The 16,972-nt window shown below is 56.8% G+C and overlaps 1 protein-coding gene across 1 annotated transcript in view; it reads left to right on the top strand.

Annotated features, from left to right (window-relative positions):
* LOC125428040 (plexin-A3-like) overlaps positions 1–13,386 on the top strand; it is an 88,382-nt gene extending 74,996 nt beyond the window's left edge. The window contains 8 exon segments of the mRNA XM_048487616.1: positions 1,861–2,003; positions 3,231–3,487; positions 5,552–5,618; positions 6,174–6,320; positions 10,950–11,109; positions 11,974–12,077; positions 12,878–12,915; positions 13,362–13,386. Coding sequence (XP_048343573.1) covers positions 1,861–2,003; positions 3,231–3,487; positions 5,552–5,618; positions 6,174–6,320; positions 10,950–11,109; positions 11,974–12,077; positions 12,878–12,915; positions 13,362–13,386 — 941 coding nt within the window.
* The last annotated feature ends 3,586 nt before the right edge of the window (positions 13,387–16,972 follow it).

The raw sequence follows: 16,972 nt of genomic DNA on the forward strand, positions 1-16,972 counted from the left end.
AGCCCATAGTTCTTCTGATTCATATTCACTTGAACTTACTAATGCAAATCTGTCCCTTACACGATTTTAAACTTTTCAGGAGTATTGTTTAAATTGGATTTTGACACTGTGAATGTTCTGGAATTTTTCTTCAGCTGTATTCGAATTTTCATTAGCTCCTGGTCTTGTTTTAGCAGAGAGAATAGAGCTTTTCCATCCTCTGCTTACATTTATGTAATCCATATGGTTTCTGTATTGACTATCCAGTGACATCCACATATACAATCGTTTGTTTGGTTGCTTGAAACGTGTTCACGGTGAATAAATGGTTGTCTTCGCAGAATTCTTTGAGTTCTTCTCCTGCTTTATTTCGTTCTTGCCCAAATCTTCCAACAATATTTGATTTTCCATTGTTTTCTACTTTTGCTTTCCAGTCACTTATGATTATCAGCACATCTTGTTTAGGTGTCTAATCAGTTTCTTCCTGGGCACTTGCATAAAAGTTTTCAATTTCTTCCTCATCAGCATCTTTAGTTGGGGCGTAGACTTAAGTGATAGTCATGTTGATAGGCTTTCCATTAAGTGTGATTGCTATTATTTGGTCAGACTTTGCATGAAATCCCCTGACTGTTTGTGCTACATCTTTCTTCACTATTCGAGCAACTCTACCTTACCATGTAAGGTACGCTAGGTAGATTATATATCTGAAGCCAATTAATAAATGGATTATATTTTCTGACATTTCTGAGTAAACATTGGCAAATAGTCACCTGAGGAGTTTCCAGGGCAGAGTTTGAATTCGAACCTGGGTTTCCCAAATTCTGTCCTAAATTTTAAAAACCACATCATGTTGGCATGCATGCCTGTGGAAAGAGAATGAAGCAATGAAAGTATGTTGCTTCAGCACATTAAATGAATATTGCTTTGGTGCGTCAGTATTTTTTAAAAAAAATGTTGGCCTACTGAAAGAGGCTGGCATTGGCCTGGTCACAACTTTTGGGAAATGAAAACGCCCTTCTTGTTGTTATGCTGGCTCTCCTTCAGGGGAAAACTGTTTTACGACATGTCAGTGGCGTAGGAGGTTAAGAGCACATGTATCTAATCTGTAGGAACCGGGTTTGATTCCCAGCTCTGCCGCCTGAGCTGTGGAGGCTTATCTGGGGAATTCAGATTAGCCTGTGCACTCCCACACACGCCAGCTGGGTGACCTTGGGCTAGTCACAGCTTCTCGGAGCTCTCTCAGCCCCACCCACCTCACAGGGTGTTTGTTGTGAGGGGGAAGGGCAAGGAGATTGTAAGCCCCTTTGAGTCTCCTGCAGGAGAGAAAGGGGGGATAAAAAGCCAAACTCTTCTTCTTCTTCTAGTTCCCAGAGCCAGGAATAACTTTTTCAGTGGGGCAGAAATCCTGCTGCTTTCCCTAACAGGTACCACATCTCCCACTGCTGAAGGTTCAGTGGGCTCCACGTAAAGGTGGAAAATGGAGCAATCTGACCTGGCTCCAGTGGTGCAGAATTAGAGCATCTAACCACAAAAAGGGGTTGCTTCTTGGGATTCCTGAGAAACTGGATTCTCTTAGAGTGAGCTGTCTTTGGCCAAGGCTTCCTAGCACATGTCTGCCACATGTCTGTGTGACCTGCCAAAATATGTGCATGTGCGATTACCAAGCGGGATGAGCCGTGTGCGGATTTTTATGCCAGTTCCTCTGCTAAAAGGGTTGCTTTGTTGCACCCGAGGTGACCTTTCGGGGGAAGTGTCCGGGCCACTGGAAGAGCGCATGTGGGCATGCATGTATGTGCTCGCTTGCTTTTTTGGCCACCCTGTACTTTGCATGCTGCGTCACACAGCGAAGCTTTCAGCAACCTTTCTTCTGTCCTTCTCCAGCTTTTGCTGAGCTGCAGACCGACATTAATGAGCTGACGAACAATATGGATGGAGTGAAGATCCCCTTCCTGGACTATCGGACGTACGCACGGCGCGTGCTCTTCCCGGGCGTTGACGAACACCCAGCCCTGCAGGAGACCAGCGTGAGTCCACGTGAATATGAAGCCTAGCAGAGCTGGTTGCTTTATGCTTGGGAGGAAGGGAAGATGGGCCGAGGTCAGATAGTTCAGAGGCATGGATTTGAGGGTGACTTGAGTCCCAGAGGAATTGCTGAGTCCTGGAGTTTCTGCATGTTACAAACTTTGGCCATTCCTGCCTCTTTAATGTCACATCTCTTTGGTATCTTCTTTCCCCCCAGGCGGGCGCTTCGTTCTGACATTTTCAGTGGGGGCTTGCTTTCTAAACCATTGTTGCTGCTGCCCTTTCCCTAGACCAGCACTTCTTTAAAGAGTAGGTGTAGGAATCCTGGCAATAGCTATTGTGCCTCGAGAGTCCCCAGTTTGGCTGAAATGCCTTTCTGTGTCCTCAGACATAGATCTTGCTTCCAACCTGGGAGCCGGAGCTGCTCAGTCATCCTTGGTCTCCGCCCTCAAGCCCTTTGAAGGCCCACCCACGGCCTCCCCTCTCCCCAGAAACGCTGTGAGGGACCAGTAGTGCTTCCTGAACAATTTCGGCTTTGTTTCTCTCCTTCCCCACCCCCAGGCTGGAGCTTCCCAACAGATGATGTTCAGACAGCTGACGGTCAAAGGGCCTGCTGCTGTCAGTGGGTGCCTGAGGGTTCTTAAAGGGCCAGCAGCCATTGATTGGCTGCCTGGCGTGGGGCTCGTTCGAAGGTGCATCAGTCACCCAGTGAGCCAGGTGTAGCTGCTTGGGGGTGTGGTTGTTTATAAGATGCATCAGTCACCCCAGTGAGCTGGGTTGATGCCAGGCTTGGTCCTGTGGGGGTCTGAGAAGGAGAGGGTACTATAACCCCCCCACCGCTGGGTTATTGGCTCTCTGAGTGCGAGTGTCTCTGGGTTCTTGCTGAAATATGTAACGTGTTTGTCATGGGCAAGAATCATCTCAGTAATTCCATGCTGACAAAACTGCTTCCAAGAGACCAAGACCCTAATCTTACTATGGCGGTATTTTAAGACTGAGGATCTGAAATTGAATGACTGCCATTAATTGTAACTGGGACCGGCTGGCATTATTGCTCTTTTTTGTAACATATGTCCTTTTTTTTTTTACACCAACTTATTTATGTAAAATTGAATGAATGCCATTTAAGGTAATTTGAATTTTTGAATGTCACGTGCTTGGCCTATGTTGATTCTGTCCGCTTTCCCCAGTCGGCTGACCCCGTTTCTCTTTTTCTGTTCCCTGTCCAGACGCCCCCGAGCACGGAGAAAGGGCTGCGACTCTTTGGGCAGCTGCTGCACACGCGGCCCTTCCTGTTGACTTTCATCCACACGCTGGAGTGCCAGCGGGCCTTCTCCATGAGGGACCGAGGCGCCGTGGCCTCCCTGACCATGGTGGCCCTTCAGGGCAGACTTGACTACGCTACCGGGGTGCTCAAGCAGCTGCTGGCTGACCTCATTGAGAAGAACCTACAGAACCGGGCCCACCCGAAGCTCTTACTCCGCCGGTGAGAGGCCTTCTCTCCGGTGGTGGGATTCAAACAATGTAACAACCGGTTGTTTACAAGCACCCTTTTTAACAACCGGTTCTGCCGAAGTGGTGCGAACTGGCTGAATCCCACCACTGCTTCTCTCCCCATGCCCAATGCTGCCATTTTGACACTTATTTTGGCGCCAGAAAAAACGAGCTTGCAGAGGTGGTTTTAATATGGGCGCTGCCAAAGGTGGTAGAGCACCCACTGATCTCAGATTGCAAATGCCTTAGCAGACCAGGTGCTAAGGAGCAGCAGCAGCAGAAGGCCCTTGCTTTCACATCCTGCATGTCAGCTCCCAAAGGCACCTGATGGGCCACTGCACGTAGCAGAGTGCTGGACTAGATGGACTCTGGTCTGATCCAGCAGGCTCGTTCTCATGTTCTTAGAGCGAGAGACAAACAGATTCAACTGGGGGTGCACAATCTCCCCTGGAAAGGAATTCTTCACACGCTCTACTGAAGTGAGCAGGAGCTGCGCACAATCATGCCCGTGATTGGCCTCAGATCCCCACAGATGCACTCCATCTTCAGGAGTAACCACAGGGTGGTGCAAAGTGCTCTCATGCCATAGCTGTAGGGCAGTGGTGGCAAACCTTTGGCACTGCAGATGTTATGGACTACAATTCCCATCAGCCCCTGCAGCATGGCCAATTGGCCATGCTGGAAGGGGCTGATGGGAATTGTAGTCCATAACATCTGGAGTGCCAAAGGTTCGCCACCACGGCTGTAGGTTTTCCAAGTCAGGAGGCAGTCATAAGTGGTTTGCTGTTGCCTGCCTCTGCTTAGCAACCCTGGACTTACCTGGTGGCCTCCCATACAAGTACTAACCAGGACCAACCCTGCTTAGCTTCCCAGATCTGACCAGATCAGGTTAGCCTGGTTTCATTGGACTTTGTGGTGGGCAGAGGCATAGCTGGGCCAAACTGCACCTGCTGCGCAGTCTATATTTTCCGCCTCCCCCCCCCCCACAGTGCCCCCCTTCCACCCTTTCCACACTTACCTTATTTCCTTTCCTTTTCCTGGAACTTTTTCAGGCTGAAAAAAAGACCTATTCGCAGTTCAGGCTTAAAAACGGCCTGATGGGAACTATACTTCCCAGGAGACCTTGTGAGTCCCAAGGTCTGCTGGGAACTGTAGTCCCTCAGGCCGTTTTTAGCCTGTACTGTGAACAGGCCTTTTTTTCAACCTGAAAAAAGTTTCAGGAAAAGGAAAGGAGCTAAGGTAAGTCTGGGGGGGGGGCGCCACGGGGGAAGGGGGGAGGGGCCTGGGGACGATTTTCTGCACCCCCACAGGCATGCGCCCAGTGGCTCTGCCACTGGTGGTGGGGCAAAGTGTCTTAAAGTCACAGCCAACCAGTGGCAACCCTAGAGGGTTTTCAAGGCAAGAGATGTTCAGGGGTGTTTTGCCACGGCCTGCCTCTGTGGACCGACTTTGGTAGTCTCCCATCCAAGTACTAACTGGGGTCTAACCTCTTTAGCTTCCAAGATTTGACAGACTGGGCTAGAATGTTTCAGGCACGGGAGGTCTTGGCCCTCAAAGGAGGAAGGCCTCAAAGGCCAGTTCGCTCCAGTCTTTGGCGGTTTAGGACTTTAGGTTGTAGCTCCGTTGGTTGCAATTTTGAGTTCTCCTTTTCTTCTGTCAATTGTTGATTTTGCCGTAAGGGCATAAATAGATTACAGAAAGCAGCCTAGTTAAAAGCCACAGAGGTGGGAAGCAGGTTCTGGTCCAAGCCCTTCCACAGGGAAGACCCAATCTAGTGGGCCTCAGTCAGGTGGCTGTTCTGTTCTCTCCACTCTCTCCTGCAAACAGGCCCATAGATTTCTGAAGGATCCTTTGTTTTCAGGGTCTCCATTACAAGTCATCCTGGTGGAATGTAGGAGAGGGGAGGGGGACTTTGTAGTCCTCATGACTGAGGATGGTGCCCAGATTCATCCCGTTCTTCTCTGCCTGATGATGTGTCCCATGGCAGAGCATGAGTATTTGGGCAGGGCCTTCCTCCCACTTCCCAGGCATGACCCAGATGTTCTCTCTTTCCCAGGACGGAGTCGGTGGCTGAAAAAATGTTGACCAATTGGTTCACTTTCCTGCTGCACAGGTTTCTCAAGGTGAGAGGGTGGTGGAACAGGCCTTCGGGGAACCCATTTATTTATTTGTTTGTCTGTTTAATTCATTTGAATGTAGATGCTCCCCTTCCCCTTACGACAGAACAAGAATCTTCCAATGGTCAGGGAAGTGTAACCGTGCTGTCCTCAGCCGAGTGGGGCACCCTTCTATTTAAGTCCATTGAAGTCAGTGGGCTTTTAAAAGAGTTTAACTCTGCTTAGGATAGTTTGAGAGAGTCACTATGTTTCAGATTTTGATAGTGTGGTGTAGTGGTTAAGAGGATTGGACTCTAATCTGGAGAACTGGGTTTGATTCCCCTCTCCTCCACATGAAGCCTGCTGGGTGACCTTGGGCTAGTCACAGTTCTCTCTGAATTTTCTTTGCCCCACCTACCTCACAAGGTATCTGGGAAGGGATGGGAAGGTGCTTGTGAGCAGTTTTGAGACTCCTTAAAAGATGACCCTGAGGGATTCCAGGGTCTCTGCCTGCCACAGTGATTGGGGGGTGTGGGAGCAAGAATTCTGGAGTGGCCCCCAACTGCCTTTTTGTCCCTTCAGGAGTGTGCTGGAGAACCTTTGTTCATGCTTTTCTGTGCCATTAAGCAGCAAATGGAGAAGGGACCCATAGACTCCATCACGGGCGAGGCGCGCTACTCTCTGAGTGAGGACAAGCTCATTCGTCAGCAGATCGACTACAAGACTTTGGTGAGCCGAAGGACGGGGAGGCTGGGAGGGTCATTTCACCTCGTTGCAGCGCTGGAAGTCTCCTGTAATAGCAGCTAGGAAAAGGGGTCTCTTGCGCTGATCACTCTGGCTTTGCCATCTCTTAGTGGCTTGGAGGATTCTGTGTCACCAGATCTGGAGAACTAAGCAATCTGACTTCCTACCAAGGGAAGACCTACGCTTGGGAAAACGGGTGAAACTTGTTCCATTGAGGACTTCATTTGGTTGAGTCTACCAGCAGTCATGATTTTAAAATTTAGGAGTTTTTAATGTACTTTATGTAGGGGGTGTATCCGAAACATACGGATCAAAATGTTGAGGGTATATTTGGGGTATCTCAAATGTATCTTGGATTTTTCAGGAAACTGAAAAAATGGTCCTGAAAAATCCCAGATGTATTCGGAATTTACTGGGAAGATCAGAAGCCGGAGTGTTTATTTTCCCCCTTCCTTTTGTTTTTGCATCTCAGGGGAGTTCTGTGAGCTTCCCAGGGTGCCTCTATCAGTTGCAGGTTTCTTTCTTTCTTCGTTTCAGGAGATTCTTTTTTCTTCCCAACACTTGCTTTGTGTACCCTTTCTGGTTTTTCAGTTTTGCTCACTGCTCACTGCTTGGATTTGTTCTTCACTGACGTTAGTCCTGTTGTTCTTGCACTGACACAGTGACACTGGGCATTTCGTTTATTGTCATTGGTTCTGCTGGGCTTGTAAGTATGCCCCCCCCCCCCCCGCCCCCAGATCTGGAATTTCTACTGCAGAGATTCTCTGGCTTGACATCAGTTCAGTTGATCTCGCACTGACACAGTGACACTGGGCATTTTGTTTAATGTCGTTGGTTCTGCTGGGTTTGTAAATGTGCCCCCCCCCCCCATGCCCAAATCCGGAATTTCTACACCAAAGTTTCTGAAGAGCCGTGATGGCTCTTGTTTCTGCTACGCTTCTCATTCTGCTGAGCCTGTAAAAGTGTCCCTCACCTGGAGTTACCACGCTAAAGATTCTCTGGCTTGACATTAGTCCTGTGGATCTTGTACGGCCGTGATGGCCCTGAGTTCTGCTGGGCTTATGCACATTGCAATTGGTGCCGCTGGGCTTCCAAAGGTGCCCCCCTTCAGTTTCTACTGCTGAGATTCTCCGGCCTGACATTAGTCCTCTTGCTCTTTCATTGTCATAAAGGCCCTGGGTTCGGCTGGGCTTGTGCAAATTGCAATTGGTTCTGTTGAGCTTTTGCAGGTGTCCCCTTCAGTTTTTCCAGCAGAGATTCTCTGGTTTGACATTAGTCCTGTTGATCTTGTACTGCCAGAATGGCCCTAGGCTCTGCTGGGGTATCATTACCCTGTCGTTAGTTTTGCTGGGTTTGTAAAAGTAGCCCCCACCCCCTGGAGTGTTAGCTGCAGAGATTCTCTGGTTTAACTTTGATTCTGTTTGACTCAGCACCCTGGCTTGCTGTTTTACCAGAGTCACTGGGTTCTGCAGTAGTTCGGCTGGGCTTGCGGTGTTACTTCTTCAGAGGGAGGCATAATTTGGGCTGTGGTTGGCGCTTGCAGGCATGGCTATTTTCCGGAAGCAGCTTAGAGATTTTTTTTTCTTCCTTTTTCCGCCATAGGAAATAATGGAGGATGTCTGGGGAGACCCATTTCAGGGCTGATAAAATCGGACCCCTTGGTCCAGTCTACTTGCACTTTAGGAGTTATTTAGAAGCACAAATTTAACAGCACAAAAAGCACCAACGGGTCTGCTGCAATTTTGGCACCTGGGCCTTCAAAAACAACCCCTCGTCCAACCACTCAAAAAGTTTCCCTGTAGAGAATAAATAGACCTGAAGAAACTTAAATTCTTTGGGGGGGTGGGATCCGAACACCATATCAGCATTGGAATTTGGGAATATCAAAAATACTGATTTTGCGGAGTTTGATTATACCTGAATCCAAAATATATGATTTTTTTTGTACACCCCTTTTTTATGTTTTATCTACATTGTAAGCTTGCTTTGAGTTCCACAAGAAAAATGTTTTAAATAAATACATGGAATTGTGGTTTGGGCAAGGCTACAATGCAGTGGTGTCGTTGTGCATCGGGGGGGGGGTGAAGTCGGCCCGCGAGGGTCGCAAGGAAGAGGCGAGATGCAGCGATATCATCCGGTGGAGAGAGCCAGTGGCAGGAAGTGTGATCCGTGGATCTGGCAACTCTGCCGTGTGCTGGTCCCTGGCACCTTTTATTAGGGTTTCCAAAGGGGGCGGGAGAGCGGGAGAATATTGTACAGTACATGACTCATGGGGTTGCCTACGTGAGAGAGGAAACGTTCCTGTCTGGGCCTAATCCATACCTGGGGGTATGCGCCCCTTTGTCCCTTTGTCTGGGATGTCTTGTGACGGTAAGTCAGGAATCTCATGACCTGTGACTCACGGGGGCTGGGGGACAGGTGAGCGTGTGCACCCAGAAGGGCACAGATGGCACAGGCATTTCTGCGCTCTTTCTGAGGCTCTGCTGGGTTCGCGGGGCTCATCGCTACAGGGTGCTTTTCCAGTTGTGCATTTGACAGTTTCTAGAGCAGGGCAACAGGCTCAGCTTGTGGTGGTGCGGGAGAGGGCCTGAATGGGGACTCGGAAAGAAAATGTGTTTGTGTTGGTGACTGGGAGGAGATAATGGCTTTATTCTGGTTAACTGTTTTGGCAAACATCCGATGCAGCCTGCCACGCTCCCTCCGCTCTGCAATAACAGCAATTGCAAAACATCTTCCATGTTCCCATGCCTTATTGACTGAAACACGGGGCTGCAGAACTGTAGTTGTGTCCGCTCAAAAACTGAAGCAGGATGTCACTGGAAGTGAGAAGAGATATTTAGGTCTGTCCAGAAAAGACAACTGTCTACATCAGACCTGGGCATTATACGGCCCGCCGGATGACCCTGACTGGCCCCTGCTTTAGAAGAACCCATCGTCAAAATGGCGGCCGGGAGAAGCGGCGCGAGACTGGGATTATTTTTAAAAGCCTCTCTCGGTCTCTCACGCGCGCGTGCGCACTTCCCCCTCTTGGGAGCCCCGCCTTCTTACGCAGGCGTGGTGTCAGGAACAGACGGGGAGAATCGTGAGAGAGTTTTTAAAAAGGCTGTAGTTCTCTCCCCACCCTCGGAGCCCCGCCACATTGCGCAAGCGCCGTGAGAGGAAAAGGTGGCGAGGGTGGCGAGAGCGAGTGACTGTTGCTATGCGAACTGCCGCCGAAGGGCAAGGAGCGGGAAGGGCTGACCTGAGCACGCCCCCTCTGGACGGGAGGAGGGCCCGGCCCTCCACCATATTTCCTGTTTCTTATGCGGCCCCATGGAAAAAATAATTGCCCACCCCTGGTCTACATGTAACTCTGGCCAAATCCATGAGCGTCAATTAATATAGCAGATGAAAGGATGAGGATGTCTCTCCTAGATCTAAATCCCATAGCACCGTAGAGGCCATCGGCATTTTGGGGGGATCAGCTTTTGAGAAGTCAGAATTTCCTGCCTCAGATGCCAGACTTTGACTGACGAAAACTTATACAGTTATCCCTTCTCCATCGCAGGGGGTAGGGGCGTGGCACTCCTTGCGAACTCCGTGTGAAAAAATTTAACCCTCTCTTCATACCACAGAAGAAGTCTGATTTTTTTCCTTTCAACTTTTAAAAAGAAATTGTGTATCTTTATGGTATTAAAAGATAAAATATGCTGATATTATACAATACTAGACATACATTTTATGCATTTCTTAGTTTCTAGACTTTCTCTTGTGTCGTCTGCTGGCCTTTGCATGTCACCTGCAGCTTTCGCCATACCCACCCGCGCCCAAATTCCCATTTCATTTCTTGTGCCATTCATGGTATATCAAGACCGTGGTGGGGAAAGTCGCGATGTGGAAGGGATAACTGTACCTCTGAAATCTTGCTGTCCTCTAAGGTGCTCCTGGGCTCCAATCTAGCTCTTCTACTGCAGACCAGTCAGTCAGTTTTATTACGGCCATTAGGCCAGCAAAAAAGAGAAGAGAGAAACAAGAAAAAGAAAGAACAATAAACAAAATAAAAAATTGAATGTGTACAGAAATCCATGGTATAATTCTATACACAAAAAATATCATCAGCTTGTAGCATTATTACGGTCACCATCATGTGGTCTGGCTCTTGGTCCTAACATGATTCTTCGCTTATTATGTGCCAGCATACAAAATTTAGCTACCTGCTGAGATATAAAAGAAACTCGGTCTTCCAGTAAAATTCTCACAAGGACTGAATCAGAATTAACTATAGTTAAATTTCTGTATTGAATGAACAATGGATGAATTAGAGCCTCCCTTTCCCCTTTATGGAGTTCACAATGCAATAGAATATGTAAATACAGAGTCCACTTCCCCTGAGTTACAAACACATAATCTCCTATGCCGTGGGATTTTTTGAAATCTGCCCATTAGATTGGCTGATGGAAAAGCATCAAAACGGGCCCTAGAAAAGGCCCAGCGGCATTTTGTAGATGTTATGTTGGACAGGTAAGGGGCAGCTTTATATAACACCGGTAACAAGGGGAGATCTGTTTGCATTTCAATATCATTGATTCTACTGCAGACCAACATGGCTTCTCTCTGAAAATACCTTTTTCCTAGACTCTCCTCTGTACCCCGCCGGAGCCACCTGGCGGCCCAGCAGTGCCCGTCAAGGTGTTAAACTGTGATTCGGTGACACAAGTGAAAGAGAAGCTGCTGGATGCTGTGTACCGAGGGGTGCCCTATTCACAGCGGCCTCGCGCCGAGGACATGGAGCTTGGTATGCAGGCAAGAACATGGGGGAAAGCAGGTGGGGCTGGGAGCATGGAGTGGCCTTGGCTAATTGGAAGTGAGATTGTTATTACCGTATATACTGGCGTATAAGACTACTTTTGAACCCTGGGAAATCATCTGTAAAGTCTGGTGTCGTCTTATACGCTGGGTACTGAGCGGGTGGTACTGAGCGCCCAGGATCTGGAACAGCAGCTCTGCTGCTGCTGCTGCTGCCCCGCGCACTGGGTTCAGTTCCTCACTCCTGAACACGAAACTTGCCCTACTCTAGCTTAGCCAGCCACCTGCCTGTCTCCCTGCCTGTGCAACTGCAGCCCGTCGCCACCACCTGCCATGATCCTAGTGCATGCTTTACCTTTAGAATCAGCCCTGTCGGCATCCGCCTCGCTCATCCTCTCCCCTGGCGTTGGCGTGCGGCGCCTGCCCTCAGCACTGCGCTGGATCTTGGTGGGGGGAGTGAAAGGCAGTGGTGGTGCCTGGAGCAGTTGACTGGGAGACTGTCAGTGCGCCCCCCCCCCCCCCCAGAGGGAGAGATGATCTGGAAACTTGGTGAATGTGAAAGGGGGGATCAGGTTTCTCCTCTTCCTCTGAGTGGGAAAATTTCCCCAAGTTGTTTGGGGCACGATTCTTTGGAGTTCTCCTAGAGACGTCCAGCAGCTGCATGCCATAAGCATTTGACGTAGTCTTATACGGCAAGTATATCCCAAACTCTGTATTTTAACTGGAAAAGTGGGGGGGTCGTCTTATACGCCCAGTCGTCTTATACACCAGTATATACGGTATCAGCGCTGCGGGCTGCAGGGAGGGGACTGTAGATTCCCTTTCTCCTCACTGACTTTTCTGTTCATCCCAGAGTGGTGTCAGGGTAACGGCGGGCGAACAGTCTTGCAAGATGAAGACACCACCAGTAAGATTGAAGGGGACTGGAAACGACTCAACACCCTCGGCCACTATCAGGTAACCCCTTTCCCACCCATCTCAGGTCCAGGTGAGCTCTCCTGTAGACTGGGGCCCCTTGTAAAACCGTTCAGAACTGGGCAGCTACTCCTGATTGTTGCAGATGAGGGGAAATGGGAATACTACCAGAAGTGAAAATAAAGAGCTACATTCAAGTCCAGTAGTTCATTAGAAACCAATAAGGTTTTTTGCGCACACAATTGATCCGTTTTAAGCATAAATAATACAAAAACAAGCAAATAAAGCTCACAGCACCAACTGTGCGAGTACTTCGTAAGGTCAAATCAGAACGACTATAGTAGGCTGTTGACTAAGTGATTAAATAACTGAGTCAATAGCCCTTCACAGTATAAGGCTCAGGGCTAAAAAGGTAGCCATTGTGACTGCTGTTTCCAGGTTCTTGTTGACCTGTAAGAAACAGGTCGTTTGGTTGTAATCTTGGGCTGATCCTGAAGAAATTATGGGATTCGGTAGCCGCGTTCGTTTATCAGATAGAGTGGACAGTTCAGTAGGATGTGTGAGAGAGTGTCTGGTATATTGTTCCCACAGAAACAAATTCTTCTGTGGAAGGGGATTTTCCTGCATCTTTCTCTTCATCAGATTGTTGTATCTGACAAAAGGAGCGTTGTCTCTCAAAAGCTTATATCCTAAAACTCTCATTAGTCTCCAAGCTACGCAATTTTTTTGCCGTCAAGTCACAGCTGACTTACAGCAATCCCACAGGGTGTTGAAGGCAAGAGACAGTCAAAGGTGGTTTGCCATTGCTCGCCTCCACTTCATGCCCCTGGTATTTCTTGGAGGTCTATCGAAAGAAAGGAAAGGTGAAATTCAACCCCAGGTATGTTGATAATTCTATTAGTGTCCAGCTAACTGCAATGCTTTTATAATCAAAACTAGCAGTAAAGCCCATTTCACAAACATAAAATAGGCTCTAAATTTGGGGGTCTCTAATCTGTGACCCTCCAGATGTTCATGGACTACAATTCCCATCAGCCCCTGCCAGCATGGCCGATTGGCAGAGCTGATGGGACTCGTAGTCCAGGGAACATCTGGAGGGCTGTAGGTTAGAGACCCCTTCTCTAGACAACTGTTGGTGGCTTAACAGTGCCTACCAGGGAGGGCAACCCCTTCTGCCTTTCCTCCGCCCTTTGGTATTTTCCTCCTTTCACTTTCTCTCTCTCATTCTCTCTCTCACACACATACACACTCCCATGCACAGATCCCATCTTTCCCATTTTCACCCCTCTTTTTTGTCTCTTTCCCCCTCTCTTCTACAATTCCCAGCAACCCCTGCGACTTGAAGAACTGAGTGTTGTAGTTGCACATGCTTTCAAAGCAGGGGCAGCTGGGAAGTGTAGTTCTTGCCCTTCCAGGAGGAGCTAGAATCTGAGCCTCCTGGATGGCCGAGGACTACACTTCCCAGCAGCCCTCACTTTTTCTGCGTTGTCATCGGAAACACACTGCTCAATTATATAGAAGGATAAGTATTTAATAAGTATACACATTATACAATACAAAGATTAATAATTAAATGCAAGGGTCCTGGAAACCAGATCCCAACATACACTGCGCATAAATCACTCATTATTCCTGCGCAGGAGTCATTATACATATGTTTGATAAAAAATACCAAATGACCAACAAAATCATGTTCATTTCAGCCCTCGTGGCATTCCTCAGTGATCAGTAACATAACATTTCCCCCCCAAAAAAACACAGTCAGCAGCTGGTTTAGAAGAGTAGCTAGGCCAGAGTGCGCCCAGTGCACACTCTGGCTTCCCCCCCCCCCCTGGGGGGGGGGAGGGGAAGGGGGGGGGGGTGGGGGGGGGGGGGGGTGGGGGGGGGGGGGGGGGGGAGGGGGGGGGGGTGGGGGGGGGGGGGGGTGGGGGGGGGGGGGGGTGGGGGGGGGGGGGGGTGGGGGGGGGGGGGGGTGGGGGGGGGGGGGGGTGGGGGGGGGGGGGGGTGGGGGGGGGGGGGGGTGGGGGGGGGGGGGGGTGGGGGGGGGGGGGGGTGGGGGGGGGGGGGGGTGGGGGGGGGGGGGGGTGGGGGGGGGGGGGGGTGGGGGGGGGGGGGGGTGGGGGGGGGGGGGGGTGGGGGGGGGGGGGGGTGGGGGGGGGGGGGGGTGGGGGGGGGGGGGGGTGGGGGGGGGGGGGGGTGGGGGGGGGGGGGGGTGGGGGGGGGGGGGGGTGGGGGGGGGGGGGGGTGGGGGGGGGGGGGGGTGGGGGGGGGGGGGGGTGGGGGGGGGGGGGGGTGGGGGGGGGGGGGGGTGGGGGGGGGGGGGGGTGGGGGGGGGGGGGGGTGGGGGGGGGGGGGGGTGGGGGGGGGGGGGGGTGGGGGGGGGGGGGGGTGGGGGGGGGGGGGGGTGGGGGGGGGGGGGGGTGGGGGGGGGGGGGGGTGGGGGGGGGGGGGGGTGGGGGGGGGGGGGGGTGGGGGGGGGGGGGGGTGGGGGGGGGGGGGGGTGGGGGGGGGGGGGGGTGGGGGGGGGGGGGGGTGGGGGGGGGGGGGGGTGGGGGGGGGGGGGGGTGGGGGGGGGGGGGGGTGGGGGGGGGGGGGGGTGGGGGGGGGGGGGGGTGGGGGGGGGGGGGGGTGGGGGGGGGGGGGGGTGGGGGGGGGGGGGGGTGGGGGGGGGGGGGGGTGGGGGGGGGGGGGGGTGGGGGGGGGGGGGGGTGGGGGGGGGGGGGGGTGGGGGGGGGGGGGGGTGGGGGGGGGGGGGGGTGGGGGGGGGGGGGGGTGGGGGGGGGGGGGGGTGGGGGGGGGGGGGGGTGGGGGGGGGGGGGGGTGGGGGGGGGGGGGGGTGGGGGGGGGGGGGGGTGGGGGGGGGGGGGGGTGGGGGGGGGGGGGGGTGGGGGGGGGGGGGGGTGGGGGGGGGGGGGGGTGGGGGGGGGGGGGGGTGGGGGGGGGGGGGGGTGGGGGGGGGGGGGGGTGGGGGGGGGGGGGGGTGGGGGGGGGGGGGGGTGGGGGGGGGGGGGGGTGGGGGGGGGGGGGGGTGGGGGGGGGGGGGGGTGGGGGGGGGGGGGGGTGGGGGGGGGGGGGGGTGGGGGGGGGGGGGGGTGGGGGGGGGGGGGGGTGGGGGGGGGGGGGGGTGGGGGGGGGGGGGGGTGGGGGGGGGGGGGGGTGGGGGGGGGGGGGGGTGGGGGGGGGGGGGGGTGGGGGGGGGGGGGGGTGGGGGGGGGGGGGGGTGGGGGGGGGGGGGGGTGGGGGGGGGGGGGGGTGGGGGGGGGGGGGGGTGGGGGGGGGGGGGGGTGGGGGGGGGGGGGGGTGGGGGGGGGGGGGGGTGGGGGGGGGGGGGGGTGGGGGGGGGGGGGGGTGGGGGGGGGGGGGGGTGGGGGGGGGGGGGGGTGGGGGGGGGGGGGGGTGGGGGGGGGGGGGGGTGGGGGGGGGGGGGGGTGGGGGGGGGGGGGGGTGGGGGGGGGGGGGGGTGGGGGGGGGGGGGGGTGGGGGGGGGGGGGGGTGGGGGGGGGGGGGGGTGGGGGGGGGGGGGGGTGGGGGGGGGGGGGGGTGGGGGGGGGGGGGGGTGGGGGGGGGGGGGGGTGGGGGGGGGGGGGGGTGGGGGGGGGGGGGGGTGGGGGGGGGGGGGGGTGGGGGGGGGGGGGGGTGGGGGGGGGGGGGGGTGGGGGGGGGGGGGGGTGGGGGGGGGGGGGGGTGGGGGGGGGGGGGGGTGGGGGGGGGGGGGGGTGGGGGGGGGGGGGGGTGGGGGGGGGGGGGGGTGGGGGGGGGGGGGGGTGGGGGGGGGGGGGGGTGGGGGGGGGGGGGGGTGGGGGGGGGGGGGGGTGGGGGGGGGGGGGGGTGGGGGGGGGGGGGGGTGGGGGGGGGGGGGGGTGGGGGGGGGGGGGGGTGGGGGGGGGGGGGGGTGGGGGGGGGGGGGGGTGGGGGGGGGGGGGGGTGGGGGGGGGGGGGGGTGGGGGGGGGGGGGGGTGGGGGGGGGGGGGGGTGGGGGGGGGGGGGGGTGGGGGGGGGGGGGGGTGGGGGGGGGGGGGGGTGGGGGGGGGGGGGGGTGGGGGGGGGGGGGGGTGGGGGGGGGGGGGGGTGGGGGGGGGGGGGGGTGGGGGGGGGGGGGGGTGGGGGGGGGGGGGGGTGGGGGGGGGGGGGGGTGGGGGGGGGGGGGGGTGGGGGGGGGGGGGGGTGGGGGGGGGGGGGGGTGGGGGGGGGGGGGGGTGGGGGGGGGGGGGGGTGGGGGGGGGGGGGGGTGGGGGGGGGGGGGGGTGGGGGGGGGGGGGGGTGGGGGGGGGGGGGGGTGGGGGGGGGGGGGGGTGGGGGGGGGGGGGGGTGGGGGGGGGGGGGGGTGGGGGGGGGGGGGGGTGGGGGGGGGGGGGGGTGGGGGGGGGGGGGGGTGGGGGGGGGGGGGGGTGGGGGGGGGGGGGGGTGGGGGGGGGGGGGGGTGGGGGGGGGGGGGGGTGGGGGGGGGGGGGGGTGGGGGGGGGGGGGGGTGGGGGGGGGGGGGGGTGGGGGGGGGGGGGGGTGGGGGGGGGGGGGGGTGGGGGGGGGGGGGGGTGGGGGGGGGGGGGGGTGGGGGGGGGGGGGGGTGGGGGGGGGGGGGGGTGGGGGGGGGGGGGGGTGGGGGGGGGGGGGGGTGGGGGGGGGGGGGGGTGGGGGGGGGGGGGGGTGGGGGGGGGGGGGGGTGGGGGGGGGGGGGGGTGGGGGGGGGGGGGGGTGGGGGGGGGGGGGGGTGGGGGGGGGGGGGGGTGGGGGGGGGGGGGGGTGGGGGGGGGGGGGGGTGGGGGGGGGGGGGGGTGGGGGGGGGGGGGGGTGGGGGGGGGGGGGGGTGGGGGGGGGGGGGGGTGGGGGGGGGGGGGGGTGGGGGGGGGGGGGGGTGGGGGGGGGGGGGGGTGGGGGGGGGGGGGGGTGGGGGGGGGGGGGGGTGGGGGGGGGGGGGGGTGGGGGGGGGGGGGGGTGGG

Source organism: Sphaerodactylus townsendi, linkage group LG03 (assembly GCF_021028975.2).
Source record: "Sphaerodactylus townsendi isolate TG3544 linkage group LG03, MPM_Stown_v2.3, whole genome shotgun sequence".
NCBI lineage: Eukaryota > Metazoa > Chordata > Lepidosauria > Squamata > Sphaerodactylidae > Sphaerodactylus > Sphaerodactylus townsendi.